This window comes from Gouania willdenowi, chromosome 12, assembly GCF_900634775.1.
Source record: "Gouania willdenowi chromosome 12, fGouWil2.1, whole genome shotgun sequence".
NCBI classification, from domain to species: domain Eukaryota; kingdom Metazoa; phylum Chordata; class Actinopteri; order Blenniiformes; family Gobiesocidae; genus Gouania; species Gouania willdenowi.
Window position 1 is genome coordinate 29,363,995 of NC_041055.1, and position 16,731 is coordinate 29,380,725.

At 36.6% G+C, this 16,731-nt stretch overlaps 1 protein-coding gene across 1 annotated transcript in view; it reads right to left on the minus strand.

Annotated features, from left to right (window-relative positions):
- lamc3 (laminin, gamma 3) overlaps positions 1–16,731 on the minus strand; it is a 182,497-nt gene that overhangs the window by 112,184 nt on the left and 53,582 nt on the right. The window contains exons 5-6 of the mRNA XM_028463174.1: positions 4,173–4,361; positions 1,869–1,986 (exon numbers count right to left, since the gene is read on the minus strand). Of these exons, the coding sequence (XP_028318975.1) occupies positions 1,869–1,986; positions 4,173–4,361 (307 nt within the window). The remainder of the gene's footprint in view (positions 1–1,868; positions 1,987–4,172; positions 4,362–16,731) is intronic.

The following is a 16,731-nucleotide window of genomic DNA, read 5'->3' on the forward strand; positions in this document are numbered from 1 at the left end:
GAATGTCCTGTGTGTAATTATTATATTTTTTTAAATAGTACCTAACATTAGAATCTAATGGATGGAAACTCCTGCCTACTGTTTGTTCCTATGAAGCACTTTTGGTTTTCATATAAAACGCACACATAATGTCATATTTCCCTCTCTGATATAGTTGTGAAACATCAAATTATGCCAGATTTAAACTGATTTCCGTCTTTTCCATCAAAAAATTTCAAAACATTTTCCATGATCTGGTTTAAGACTTGTTATCAGAATGTTGCAGTGGCTTCCTGAGCCTAAGCCAGTGTTTTTCAACTTCTTTTCATTAAAAAAAATTACCAAGGGACACCACCAACCGTATATGTATTTTAACAATATACAGTCATTTTTATGAAGTGTCCTGAATAGGAATCCAATAAACACAAAGAAAAAAGTTTTAACGATCTTTCATTATTTTGTCTTTCTAATAAAAAAGTGCAATTATTAATCTGCAGAGATTTTAATAGGAACCAAATAAACAACAACAACAACAACAACAAATCTATTATGATTTTTCAATTTTCTTTTTTCCAAAAAGTGTAATTGATATGCAGATATTCTTATCAAAGTGTTTTGAATACCAAAAAAAAAAAAAAAAAAATGTTATACCATCTTTTATATTTTGCATACTTGATACACATTGTGGGAGGGATGAAAGTAAGTTTACTGTATATATACTGTATGTTAGTGGTCTAACAATACAATCGATGAATTAATTAATGATACAATTACATCGAAGATACGCCTTTATTTTGAAATTCACATAGCACATCCATTTCCTGCATGGGGATGGTGGCAAAATGTAGCAAATGCCACGCGACAACAAAGCCTTGCAACCCCTGCAGCCACCCACATTTGTACACGGTATTATGCAGCCGTCGACCAGTCACACCCCGCTGACGCTTCCTGAATGTGGAGTCAACCGCTATAAAACACCAACGAAGAAGACGCGGAAGCAACCCGAAAGGGGCACGGAACCTGCGTTGTTTACGTTGTTGCTCGGCAAAACGAGGAGAAAAAGCCACGCGAGGAAAGAGGTAAAAATTCTGAACTATATATCAGGAAATGAAATAACAGTTGGTGTTTATACTGTGAATCCAATCGAATTGTAATCGTATCGTGATAGACTTTGTGATATCGGCAAACATCGTATTGTCATCCAAACCATAGTCATCGTGGAGCCGTTTGGTACCGTGGTTGTGGACCCACCCACTCACAAAAAGGTTCTATTCCTCCATACTTTTATAGGCTTTTAGCTGCTGTTTGGTGCAGTAGGATATATATATATATATATATATATATATATATATATATATCAACAGCCTCGAGATACGGGTCACGCCCAATATATAAGTAGCTTTGTCTTGAAACTGGATCTAAATCAGTGCAATACGGACTCTCTGCAACGGTTTCTTTCATAGGCGTGTTCTCCGTTTTTACTTCCTGCCCTTCGTCTGAATTTGCGCCCCCTTCGAGTATCATCATAATCACGTGACTATAACCCAGCTATTAGAAAATAGTTTTCAAAAATGTTTTGAAGCCAAATTAGGTGAAATTGAATCATTTCCAATGGTACACCTTATGATCTCTGGTGTTTGAAAAACCTGAGTCTAAGCAGCACTGTACTAATACATGGCCATTGCTATAACATGAGGTCTCTATTCACATGAAATATGATAAGAATGCAAATCCTTCATCTTTGCTGCATTTTAGTGACATAATAATCTAGTCTCAGGAATGTAAAGACATGGTATTTGGTAATAAAAACCATCATTTATAACCTAATTCTATACAAAAACATATGTCGTCACATCACATTTGCATAGATGAATTATTCAGTGTCTCACCTGCATCCATCTGGGCCCAGAGAGGCAAAACCAGGCTGACACGTGTCACACTTCACCCCCTCCACGCCCACGCGACACCCGCACCTTCCCTCTGCGTCACACTGCAGACCCACAGAACCTGAGGAAACAAAAAACCAGACAAGATAATTCGCCTCTGGAATCCATAAAAGGTTATTGTAATTACACCAGCTAAATCAATACGTCATTAGCAATTTGTGACATGACGGGGTTAATGAAATACCTTTTATTGAATTGATTCGAAACCCCAGAGACGGAGCAGAAAGATCAAGAGTGTAAAAGCTGTGCAGCCTCACTGCTGCTGATGTAGTAGAACTTTAGTTAATGAACGAGAGAGAGAGAGAGAGAGAGAGAGAGAGAGAGAGCCTGGATGGAGTCTGCTATTTAACCTTTGATCAATATAATTGACTCCAACAGCGTGCTGCAATCACTTTAAACAATTTATCTACAGGGCAAAAAATGCCTCAACTTTTCTGTTTCTTTTTTTTTACATTTTGTACATTTTCCTCGTCACTTTGGGATTAGAAGCAAAACATGGACCGTTTTTTAACCAAAAATGATGAAAAACTGGTTGATTAACTTTCATATAAATCAACTTTCATCGTCTTATAAGGAAGCATTTGATTCTCCTCGTGATTTCTTTGATATGCTAAATATTATATTATGCAGATTTGAAGCAGATTGTGTGAATTATGAATTTAAAAAAAGGTTGTACTCTCCAGCAAAGTTAGAGCACTTGAGAATTAAAGGAGTTGGGTAAATATTAATAATGCACTGGTATAAATTTTTTTTAAAACGCACATATTGTAAAAAAAAAAAAATGTTTTTCAAAGATTCAAAGGATGAATTTTTGAAATAGGATGGAAAAAAGTAGCGACTAATGATATCTGCATAGGGTGACCGTACGTTCAGTTTGTGTCCTCTTTTCAAGTCATCACATCAGTCGACCATCGATAAAAAAAATCGATCAATGATAAAAAAAATAATATGATTGTCATGATCAGAATGCTAATTTATATGAATACAACAGTTTATTCTTGTAAAGTTACATTAGGTTAACTGTTATTTATTGCAATGTATATTATAATCATGGTTTTTTTGGAAAATAAACTATTCCTATTCACACTGACATTGTTGCATGAGACACTTGTCGCTCACTCAGAAAGGCGGAAGTAGCAAAAATCACAGCGAAACTAGCAAAAATTCATATTCCGTAGTGCACATGCTCATAATCAATCTCAGTACGAGGTAAACTCAGTCCGTGACACCGGACTGTCCAGGTATATTTTACAAATTAATGATTTTTTCCGGTTGCTCAGGGAACATGTTAATTTAAAAGACGCTAATTTAGCTAATATTTGCTCTATCAGAATAATTCCACCAGTTACTGAAAGCTTAGGAGTTGCTCTTTACGCCTAATATGGTGTCACCATTATTTTACTCACACATGATGCAATAACTTTGTTTTGACAAAATTGTCACACACAAGGAAAACAGAAAGAGAAGCAAAGTCAGTGATAGTCTGGGACAATGGGTGGAATTTAAAGTAGATTTTTTTTTTTTTAATACCATGCATATAATGCATAATAACGGTGATTGACTTGAGTCATCATTGATTTCAGATTGTTTTTAAAGTCTTTGTTATGCAGAGAGAAATACATTTTTAAACCTTATGAGCCACTTACAATTACTGAGCCTCAAAAATAATTAACCTAATAAAACATGACTTTCCTCTTGCATGTGTTAGCTTTCTGTTAGCATCTCTCATGATAACGGGTCCTAAATCAGCTGTAAAATACACTAAAAACAATTATCTATCATCTAAATTATTTCCTATATTTTGGTTACATCGTTAGGCTTCCTAATCAATGAAAATATAGGTTTTAATATTTTTGGTGTGGGCATTTGAGCCTTTTTTTTATGTCACCATACCCCTAGATTTAATTTTTTTATGGTAAAATTTGGAAAACCTTGATATGAAACACATTTTAATCATTGTTGTTAGCTACATACAGTATGTAACATGGTTCTCCAGCTTTGCGTTAAACTATAATTGACATTTTTTGATAGACTCTTCATAGAAATTACAATTACAAAGTCAATTATCTAAACTAAATTACAAGTACGACAGCAACATAATTGTTTTAATTACTATTACACTTTTAATTACGCCATAATTGTGATTAAATATCAATGACGTGATAAAAATTAAAATTAACCCCAACCCTGAAGACAGTTATTAACAAAAACAAAGAGATTTGTCTCATGGATGCACATTGTACCAACCATTGCTGTTGCAGTTGCAGGGCAGACACGGATCTTCTACAGATCTACGGTGGTGGTTTTCTCTGCACTTCTCACAGTGGGGGCCAGCAGTGTTGTCTCTGCAGCCGACACAGCGCCCCCCACTGCCTGTGCTGCGGTACTGCTCCACGTCAAACACACACTCCTCTGATCTCCCACTGCAGTTACACTCTGAAAGCAGAGAGGGTGGGTGGGGGGAGGGGGGCAAGGGAGGTCAAATAAGGAGAGATGTTCAAGAAAACGAAGGAGGAGGATAATGTACAGAAAAAAAAAAAAAAAAAAAAAATGATTAAAGGACGAGCGACAGCATACGTGTGAGAATCTGCGTTCTGGGATTGGAATCGTAATTTTAAAGGCTCGTTGCTATAATCTCATTTCACACAGGCCTAATGAGGAGCCAATCGGCTGTCAGGGGGCACTTAGATAACACTAATTCATGTTTATACAGGAGCAAATTACTCAGAAGATAACACACCATCACTGCTCTCACACCCCTCACATCAAATCCCATCCTTGTATCACCACTTACCCCCGAGGGGGGGATTTAGGTGAAATAGCCCGTTTTTATTATGATTTTATTCAGGTTCTCAGTAGAGTTGGAAATAAGCAGATGATGACTCTGTCTTGACTCCTGATTTTTATATTAGGACACCACCTACAGTAGATGTCCTTACTTATTTCAAAGCAAACTACTTTTATTGGGTTTTTACATTTAGAAATGTTGCATTTAAGGAAATTCTTAGTGTGATTTATTGTGTTTGCCCTGGAAAACTCTGTCAAAGTGACTTCAAAACACATTTTTGTGCTTCATAAACTGAATGTTGTGGCAAAACAATCCCCGATGTTTATTTTAGGGATTAAGATCCAAATCCGGCCAAAATTGAATGTCTGGCAGAGTGAAGGCGATAGCACAGGGAATTCTGGGAACAAACTAGAACAAAAATGGAGTCAAGCGAATCACTATCCAGACAAATAACAGTCACAGTAAAAAGGAAAGAAAAACACTTCCACATGTAAATAATATAAAAGCTTCTTCACTTAAATGTCTTTCATTTTGTGACCAATTTCTTTTTTATTTAATTTGAGGACATTTTGTCAAATAACTTAGAGGAGGATTTTGGAAAAATTAAGACAATTTGAGATACATAAAAAAGGATTGCCAACATGTGATAGAAGCATTGGGAAACTGTGAGTTTCTTTGAATGTGTGTAATTAGAGGAACTGAGATATTTTTTGGTTCATTCAAAGTTTTCTACCATTTTCATTTTCTCCTGCAGGCCGAATTGGATGCTTTACAGGGCCGGATTTGGCCCCCGGGCCTTGAGTTTGACACGTGTGGTCTACGGGATCCATCTACATCCCACAATGCAATGTCAAAAAAGAAAGAGTTTCCAGTGGAGATCAAAACAAACTTTTGAAACAACCTTTTATATCTTTTTTCTATTTTTTTCTCTCTTTGATTTATTGATCTGAGGCCGACACTATGTCTTTATCTGATAAAAATGTTTCGCCTCCAGCAGTTTTGAGGTTGATAAATATAGATGGATTATCACACTCGTCTATTAAAAAAAGGAAAATAATACATTCAGTTTTTCAAATTCCCATATATTTGAATTTCTGTCCTATTATTTAAATTTTATAAGTTTATACATGCATTAGAATGTTGGACACTAACTGATAAATTCTAGATTCTGCAGAGAAAACAACAGATGAAGCAGAAATGGGAAGCTCCAAACTCATCCAATCCAAACCCCATCAGCATTTTTTTTTAAAACACATTTTACTCTTGGGGTCAATTTGACCCCAAGAACATTCGCCTCCAGAAAATGATTTTCAGAAAATGATTGACCAAGCTTTTATCAGGCACTCTGTTTATTTTTCTGAACACATTGATAAGGAAATCATGACCAGTTCTCTAGCGCCACCATAAGGCCAAACGTTTAAAATAAAATGAACTTATCTAGAATAAATTTTATGCAAATCTTCTCAAATTTACTGACAACGTTAATGACCATTTAAGTAGGAACCCTATTGGTTGTGGTGGTGATAACCTTTCCACCATCAGGTCAAACTTTCAATTTTAAACCCCATTCAGACAGACACGTTTTATGCTGCGTTCACACCAAACGTGTTTCGGGCGTCAAGATCATGCCTCACGCCCCAAGTTGGACGCTTGTGCTCAGTGAATCAGATGCTTGTCACCAGCTCTGGACACGCATTCAAACAAGTTTGGAAGGGAGCGTGTTTAGGGGAGGGGCTTCTCTGCTTCCGGTGGTGTTCATACAATGGATGATATTGTGGCGATCAGTTACGTTCATAATTCACCAGTGACTGTGAAGTGGTGGAACATTATTGTGTTGAGAAGGCGGTGTTTCCGGATGTATGTTGGTGTGACTCAGTGTGTGATGTCAGAGGGCTATAGAGAAGTGTGGTTGAATGGTGAATAAAGTTTGGAGTTCCGTGCTGAACACGCCCCCTCCGACCCCCATTCATGGTCTCTACATTATCCAGAGAGTGGCTTGGCTTTATTTGTACATCAGCGCCGTTTCTGGATTCACCAGAGCTGTGCTCGAATGAGAGTCGCTTTCAGCGTACTTCCGTCTCTCCCGAGCCCAGTTTGATGACCTCCTGACCCGCATCGGCGCTCGCATCTCCTACCAGGACACCAACTACAGTCACTCTATTCCAGTAGAAGAGCGCCTGTCCATCTGCCTCCGATTAGTGTTTTTTTTTCATTATTCTGAATACGTCATGTTGGGAAAAGCTCCTGATTAGTCGACGCGCCACAATATGCCCCAAAAGTTCAACAATCCCAAATCTAGCGTTGAAGGCACAAGGTAAGCTTCAAAATGCACGTCACAGGAGGCACGGGATGCACAGCGAGACCTCTCGACTCACCTAGAAGCGTGTCCACCATATATTGTCTATGTAAACCTGACGCTTTCGACGCGTTTGGTGTGAACATGCCATTACGCAGCTAAAACATCTTGGGGTCAAATTGACCCCTGAGGAACACCATTGCGTGCAATACGCATTCAGCACATTGAAAAAATATCATCACAATATTTTTATGCTCAATCAATTTTAACCATCAAATTAGAAAAAGTCATGAAATACGAAGCAAAAACCAAAAAAAAAATTATTTTGTATAGTTTTTATCCAAATCTTCTCAAATGTAATGACCACAAAAGTATGAACCCCATTGGTTGTGGTGCACACGGGTAGACAAGTTTTACACAGCTAAATGTGTTCAGAATATTCAAAAAATATATTCATAAAAAGTCATATAAAAAGGTAAAAAAAAAAAAAAAAAAGGCAGATAACTATTAATTGTGGTCAAATTGGCCCCAAGGATAATAGGAGGGTTAAATGTTTGCTAGCTCTGCTGTCATTGCTGCTAAAGCTAGCTAAAAGCTAGATAGCATATAGTTATCTGTTATCTGTTATATGTTATTCATCTGAGCATATTAATGTATACTTGGTGTTCTTTTCTTTTCCCTGATCCATTTCAACAATGCAACAAATCATTTTGAATGAATCCCAACTACTTTTCATGCAGCATTGATAATATGAGCAAAGTTTTCTGAAGTCTTCGTAGAAAGAGTTTGTTCCAGCTTTCCTTTTCTAAATTAAAAACCCCTCAAACCAACACACATTTTCACAGGCGCGCTAAAATGCTGCAATATGTTTTCCTTCCAGTTAAAGAGAGTGAAAAATAAGTGCAGCGGAGCATAGTTTAATGGTGTTATATGTGGGATGAGGATTTCCACCAGCAGCTTCACACACACTACAGTATCGGAGAATGTTCACCGAGACGGAACAAATCACTTTAAGCTGTTTTCTTAACGCGTTTAACACAAAGATCCGCACACAGCTCTGCCACAGACCGTGTTAGGACATCTTGACCACAATTATAGGTCTGCCCACCCACAGCCACCTCTTCAACAAGATGTTTTCCTCAGAGCTGCCTGCAGTGGAATGCACAGCCTGTGCTCACCCACCTCTGTGAAAAGTTGAAACAAGTTTCACTTAAATTTATTTTTACACTCCGTCTGACCATAAGTCACTCATTTTGTTCCCAAACACTTTGTGATATGTTTTAATGGTTTAGTTTTTGTGTCAAAACTAAGTAACTGAAGTTTAATTTATATGGGGTGCTGATTGTAAAGTTGCATATGCTCAAATAAACATTTAGCAACAAACCACATTTAAAAAAGGTATGTGATTTTTTTTTATGTTATGTTTGACCAGATTTACAGCAATATTTGTGAAATTTGTGATATTTTTTTCTTTCTCGTAAATCTTAAATGTAAACGTTAAATGTAAATGTTAAATGTAAACGTTAAATGTAAATGTTAAATGTTAAATGTTAAATGTTAAATGTAAATGTTAAATATCACAGTGAAACTAAATATATAGCTAATGATTGTGGTGACGATATGAGCTTTCCTGCATCAGGTCAAACTTTCAGTTTTAGAGTTAGTTTATGTTTCCCAATTAGGGTTCACATTCATGACTCTCACAGAATGAACCAAATTGATTGATTGATCCTCTCACAAACTTATCTATTTTCTACTTCTGATGAAATCAGGGTCCTCATCAAAACAATCCTCTGTCTCAGACACATTTTCCACTTTCACTGTGAAAGAGCTGTTCCAAAACCTCATTGACAGTACACCTTTTCCTAGACTGAAAAATTTTCACTTACCAAAATAAAGCTTATAGATGCAACACAATTTATTTACTTTCTTTTTTTTTTTTAAAAAAAAAAAAAAAACATTATTGATTCAACTAAAGTTAAGTTGTTTATGGGAAATGTTGAATTTACACTTTTCTCATGCGTTGGATAAAAATTATTTGGTTAAAAACGAGGAGGACTCCAGTCAGAAGGGGGCGCTAGTTCAATACCACCAAACTGCATGAGACAAGAGGAAGAGGAAGTGTTGAATCTGCCATTCAGAAGAATCCACATGGTGAGCGGAGACCGAAGTCAGTAAGTATGTTTATTAAATTAATATATGTTAAAGTTAATTTAGTGATGGGTGATGAACAACAGTTTGTGTCGTGAACATTTTCAATGTATTTGCAGGAAAAAGCGGGAAATATCATTCATACTTTGGCAGGTGTGAGTTGTAGGTCACACACACACACACACACACACACACACACACACGCACACGCACACGCACACGCACACACACACACGGTGACAGAGGTGAAAGTAATGGATTCCATGTACTCACGTTACTGTAATTGAGTTGCTTTTATGGGTACTTGTACTTTCTAGAGTACATTTCTAAATCAGTCATTTTAAAAGAAGTAATTCATTACATTTCGACACCCAACCGAGTAAATTATTAGTTTTTTGTTTTAACATGATTAACGGACTTTGTGAAACTTCAAATAATCCATCACATCGTAGGCGATAAATCACATTAAACGTAATGCACCGCGCCAAAACAACATTTATTAACGGAGGTTAATTTTTCAGTTTTAGAGTTCATAAATGTATCTATCCTTTTGAATTGAATTCATTGGTGTTATTTTATCAAAAAAAGAAGAAACCTTTTATTTTATACAGATGCCTTTGTGGAAAATACGTTGACTTCCAATTGTGCACTATTTGGTTTATACATGAGATGTTTACTGTATGCAAGGGAGCCGTGGCAAGATTTATTACCAAAAATAAACGTGGGGGGTGAAAGTAACTTTTACTTTGAGTGCTATTTAATTGAGCTACTTTTTACGTGTGCTTCAGTATTATATGTATGACTTACTTGTACAAGATCAAGTAACAGTACTTTTACTTAACAACTCTGCAAAGTTTCACACACACACGGATGTAAAGACACACAGAATGACAAGTTTTACGCAGCTAAAACAGTTTGGGGTCAAATTGACCCCTGAGGAATGCCAATTCGTGCTATATACATTCAGCACATTGCAAAAATATGAAAATGTTTTGCTTAATCAACTCTTATTATCAAATCAGGAAAAGTCATGAAATATGAAGGTAAGAAACCCAAAGTAAACTAGTATTTTATAATGATAAACATTGAATGGGGTCAAATTGACCCAAAGTTTAGTGTCTAAAGTAACTGAAGTTTATTTTAACAAAAATAGTTAGTAATTTCAACTATAGTTGATTTTCAAACATCTATTTTTGTCCCATCTGTGAAACAGATGATTGTGAAGTCTAATATTAAGTATACATTCATATTTTGACGCTAGTGATCATTGCTATGAGGGAATGTTCTCCTCACTAAATGTAGGCATATATAACATTAACAGATAGACAGACAGTAATTGATTTACTCTGATTTAAAGATAGTTGGAACACTAATTTCTAAGTGCATGTTTTAGTGAGATTAATGTGTGAGTATAATGAGGTAAAGGCTCATTGAAATACAGAGACAGATTATAGTTTGTAAAAGGAAGAACATACAGAAAAGTGCACAATAGCTGGTAAATATAGACATGCTGCGGTTGTGTTGACAATCATTTAACCTCAGACGTTTTCACACAACAAAAGCCACAGAATAGAAATGATTTCCCTGCCCAGATTTGTTTTTCTCCAAATATGAAATATGTCATTTTGACCTGGTTTGTCCAGGTCATACAATGTTTACTAAACGTGTTGTATTGTGTTCTCAACGTCTGCACATTGAATACAGACTGTGTTTTAGACATTATGACTTTTACCATGCATTATTAAAGTATTGGTATAAAGTTTGTGTAGCATGGCATCGTCGACAGCAGAGAAGGGTCACTTTTATCACAACAGGGGCCGAGGGCCACATTTTCAACATTCATGACATAATTCAGAACAATAACCAACATAAATGTACAACAGAAAAAAGGGATTTGTGTGTTTTGGTTTTCATTGTGTGTGTTTTTAGTATTTTGTGTGTTTTTAGACTAATTTTTTGTGTTTCTTTCATTTTGTGTGTTTTTCTGTTATTTTTGTAAATACTTCTAGTGGTCTTGAATAAAATGTGTGTATTTTTGTCTGTCTGGAGACATTTTTTGCATGTTTTTATTTTAATGTTGTGCGTTTTTCAGGTTTTTTGTATATACTTTGAGTGGTCTTGTGTGTTTTTGAATGAAATGTATGTTTTTGGAGTAATTTTTTGTTTTTTAATTTTGTGCGTTTTTCTGTTATTTTTGTATATACTGTACTTCTTGTGGTCTTGTGTGTTTATAGAAAATGTGTGTATTTTTGTGTATATGTTGTATATTTTACAAATTTTGTGTATTATGTAAGTTTTTTGTGGCTTTGTGTTATTTTTGTATATACTTCTAGTGGTCTTGTGCATTTTTGAAGAAAATGTGTATTTTTGTAAATACATCTTGTGGTTTTATGTGTTTTCAAAGAAAATATGTATAATTTTGTGTATCAGGATTCATTTTGTGTTTTTTGTATTTTTGTACATACTACCAGTGGTTTTGTGTGTTTTTGAAGAAAACACATATATTTTGTATATTTTACCAAATTTGTGTATTTTTGTTATTTTGTATATTTGACTAATTTTGTGTATTTTGTTGTCATTTTCTATGTTTTTTTGTTGTTTTGTGTGTGTTTGGACTCTTTGTGCTTTTACTTTAGGGACCTTACAAAATTAGGCCGAGACCCACATGAGGCCCACGAGCCACCAGTTGCCTATGTCTGTTCTAAGATTTAACTACACACTAACTCACTGTTCTTGCACAAGTTTCCTTTTTAATTGCTACTTGGGAAAAAAAAGCAAACCTCCCATATTGCGTTTGTGGGAATAAAAATAATGGGATGGTCCAATGCATTCAGCACCATATGAACCAGTGACACTAACTTGTTTTGAAAGGCCAGTCCTGCAGCAGTTCAGACTCCAGGAGGTCTTCTAAGGACTCTTTAATTTGCATATCATGGCTATATAAGCGTGGAGAGTGCCCTGGCATTGCTCCTCTGGGCTTGTTCCTCACTCAGATTATTCTGTACAGCAAAAAAGAACATTGCAAGTTCCAGAATATATTGTTTATGTAATAAAAAGTCAGGAGTGAGCATTTGATCATAATACTTTTTAAAACACCTTGAAAATACCATGGAATAATAGAGGAAAAAATTATAATAATCATTCATATTTGTGAATTTGCCTAGGCAAAATACAACTAATGATCAAACTCGGCGCACAAGCAAAATAATGATGAAGCTGTCGCAGTGTGATTAATTTTGTATAATTTTTTGTAAAGCACTTTCTGACTGAAAGGTAAAAAAAAAAAAAATGAAAAGAAAATCTTTCATGAGCATGGAATGGTGAGCAATTGATTTTAATGTAATGGTTTAAAAAAAGAATATATCCTTGAGGAGAAACAGCTGTGGGCCAAAGATAAACCGGTGACACTGTGCAGAGGTTTTATGATATCACTCCTGCAAAGTCCATATTTCATCACATTTTTTAAAGGTATACCACCATCACAGTCAATATGTGGAAAATTAAAGCTTGGCTTTGGTGGCAGATTCTAGGGTTTGCAAGCTTGCAATTTATCTGGAAATCCACTTTTTTAACTGTATATACTATACCTGTATATGCTTATTAAGTCAAGAAATACACCAACAAATCAAATTAAATAGCTTAATCCCTTTGTTTACATCCCAAAAAGAAAAAAAAAAAACACGAATTTTGTCCTTCTTTACATATTAATACTGTTAAAGGCATTGGTTGTATAATCATTTGTTCGCTCTTTTTTGCCTCGTTCATCTTTAATGAAAAATGTTCCCACTTTGATGCACCAGAATACAAACTAATGCCAGCCCTAGTCCAATAGTCTTTTCCTTTCCTTTTTATTTTTTTTTTTTGCTGCAGACCACAGTGAGGAGATGCACCTCAAGATCTGCAGGCAAAATAATTTCTCATTCTACATTTAATTTGCTGGATGAATGAGATGTCGAGCTTGCCTTGAGACAAAAATATCAACGCTGGGTAACAATGGGAGGAGCTTGTTTGCTGATGCAGTGAATCGGTCACAACTTCAGTGAAGTTTTAAAAATAAAACCCAATTTCAACACCAGTGCACATAATACAACCTGTACAGCCTCCTCCATGAACCAACACCTTAACGTGGTGGAGGGGTTGGAGTACCTGAATGATCCTGGGAGCTACAGTATGTTGTCAAGGGCTTAATGCCCCCTGTAGGGTCTCGCAAGGCCAACAGGTTCCAGTTGACGGGTTCGACCAAGGAAAAAACCGCAAAGGAAGTGCACGTCGACCAAATTGGACCGACCGGTCTGGTTGGGGCTCAAGGGCTAGTGCCTGGTGGTCTGCACAGCCCGAACGGATAACATGGGCCCGCCCTCCCATAGGCTCACCACCTGCAGGAGGGGTCACATGGAGCCGGTGCGGGGTGGATCGGGTGGGAGCCTTCCCGTTCCTATCCCCGGCTACAGAATCTATACCTTTGGGACGTGGACTCATGACTGAAAGAACAAGATTCCGGGTACAAGCGGCTGAAATGAGCTTCTTCTGGGTGTCTGGGGTCTCCCTTAGAGGAAGGGTGAGAAACTCAGCCATCTGGGAGGTGCTCGGAGTAGAGCCGCTGCTCCTCCGCTTTGAGAAGATCCAGATGAGGTGGCCCGGGCAACTGATTAGGATGCCCCTGAACGTGTCACGTTCCTTTTGGAAGGATACTCCGAGGAAGATCCAGGACACACTGGAGAGATTCTCACTACGTTCTCAATGCACAATTTGGATTTTTTTCAAAAAACTTTTTTTTCTGTGTGTAATCATTCATATTACATATTAAATGTGTCTTCAGTCAGTTTGGAGCATGAACTTAATACCACTCTGAAGTGATCCACATGTGCAGTAGAGGTCCTCAGGTGACATATGACCCATCAGGCACGTACGGTGTTTACAGAAGTAAATGTGACGTTTTCACATGGTGATGAGCCGGATAGAAAGCACCTGGGCTGAACAGACTGCAATCACATTGCAAAAATTTGGATATGTATTGGATTTAGGACCACATACAGTATGCAAGTGACCTGGGTCAGATTAGAAAAAAATCTGAATTGTGCTGTTCAGACTGTCTTTAAAAGATCAGATACACTTCACATATGAGCAAATATATTGGATTTTGGTCGCAGTGTGTACGTAGCCTATGTTTCTCGGCTGGCCTGGGGACGCTTCGGGATCCCCTGAGAAGAACTGGATGAAGTGGCCGGAGAGAGGGAAGTCTGGGCCTCCCTGCTAAGGATGCTACCCGAGTACGGATGGATGTAATTTTGCATCGGCCGACCTATTGCACAAGTTCCATTGAGACTGCTTAGCTTTCATAATGACAAGCCTCTATAAACATATTTTAGTGAAAGTGAAAATAAACTATGCTGGTTTGACCATGTATATGTAAGCAAACATTTTTTCAGGTTATTCCGATTATTAAAGTCTCAAATTATTACAAAGCAATGTCCAATTATTAACCATTTAGTTTTGGATTATTGCTGGTTATTGATCTTCCATTTAACATGAATTATGTGTTGGCTGAATTATTTGACTTCTCAACACCTTCAGTGTTGTATAAAGTAATTGAAATATCCTAATTGGCAGACTTTGCCTGGTTTGAATTACAATAAAAAAAAAAACAAAACAAAGTAAACAATTTATCTTTGGAAATGTAAGAATTGATTCATAATCATCAAATATAAAAATCACGATTAACTGATTATTGATTTTCTTTCACCTTCCTTAGTGGCGTTTAATATCTATAAATTTGTAATACGTTGCATTTAGTCTTTGTTTCACCGTACATTGACATAAAGCACACTTTATTATCCTGGTATATGTACTGTACATACAGCAGAAAGTCAAATCAGTCAAAAGCATCGTAAAATTATTATGGTTAAGTAATATAAATAAATGATGTGGTGCCTGATATTAGTTCATAAAATGTTAAGAATGCACATTGCGTCATTTCCTCATATATGAATGTGTAATTAAAAACAGCATCCTCCTGTCATCTGTGCTGTTTATACGACGTGTTTATTAATACACTGCATTGATTAAGTTGGGTGCAGTCTATTTAAGATACCATCTGTTCTGTGTGGGCATATATAAGTAATTACGCATGCTGCTTAATAGAAAAAAAAAAAAAAACAACTATAAAATCAATTTGTGAGCAGCTCTCTATGGTTTTATTCAGTATCTTAAAACACTCATTCAATAACATCTCAACCTCCACAGTGAGATGAACCTAGTCATATGCACGCCACTCATTCATATGCACAGAGGCACTTATGGAACAGCGCCTGCAAACATACACGTGCACGAGAGCGAATCTGAACCTTTAGAAATTTGAAATCGACTCGCAAAGGAAGTAAACATGATTGAAAAAAGAGGGAAATATTTTGTAAATGACCAACTAATATAGTTGTAGATATCTCAAACCCTCAAAATGCAAAAATTAAATAAAAATCCACAATATTTGCTCAGTTTTCCAGTTTGTACATCATATTTAATGTCAAACTGTTGAAAAAACTCGAAATTTTCCTGAAAAATTTTCCACAAATTATCGCACAAAATTACCCAAATCAGGGAAATTTAAATGGTAAATGGACTTGATTTTATATAGCCCTTTATCCCCACACTGAAGCAGTCTCAAAGCGCTTTACATATCAGCTCATTCACCCAATCACTCTCACATTCACACACCAGTGGGACAGGACTGCCATGCAAGGCGCTAGTCGACCACTGGGAGCAACTTAGGGTTTAGTGTCTTGCCCAAGGACACTTCGACACATAGTCAGGTACTGGGATCGAACCCCTAACCTCTCGATCAGAAGACAACCCACTACCACCTGAGCCACGGTCTCCCAAGTGAAGATCCTCCACGGACTGATATACTCTGCACATACTTTATCATTTATGTTTCATTTATACGTAGAAGTGCAAACCAGAGCACATTAATGTTAAATTTGCTCTTTTTCCACCTAAAATCTGTGGCCCACCTAAGGTCAAACTGGTCCGTATTTGGCCCCTGAACTAAAATGAGTGTTTGTTTGTGTATTTATTTATATTTTTTGTGTATTTATTTCTTAAAATCAAATTAACTACATTTTTCCAAAGTCCTCCATTTTCAAATTACTTGACAAAATGTCCTCATATTAAATCGAAGTTGGTCACAAAATTAGGGACATTTAAGTGAAGAAGCTGCAGATACAGATTACATACATGTGTTTAATATTGTCTATATGTGGAAGTGCAAACTATGGCACAGTAATGTTAAAGTTTGGACCCTGAACTAAAATGAGTTTGACACCCCTGGTAAAATGGATAAAGGGATTATGGCCTGGGTTAGGATTAGGGCTAGGGGTTTGGGCTAGGGGTTAGGTAGGGTTAGGGATAGGGGTTAGGGTAACAAAGGGTTAGGGTAACAAAGAGTTATGGTTAAGGTAGGGTTAGGGATTTGGGTAACCAATTGTTAGGGGCTAGGAGATAGGGGTTAGGGTAACAAAGGGTTAGGGTAACAAAGAGTTATGGTTAAGGTAGGGTTAGGGATTTGGGTAACCAAT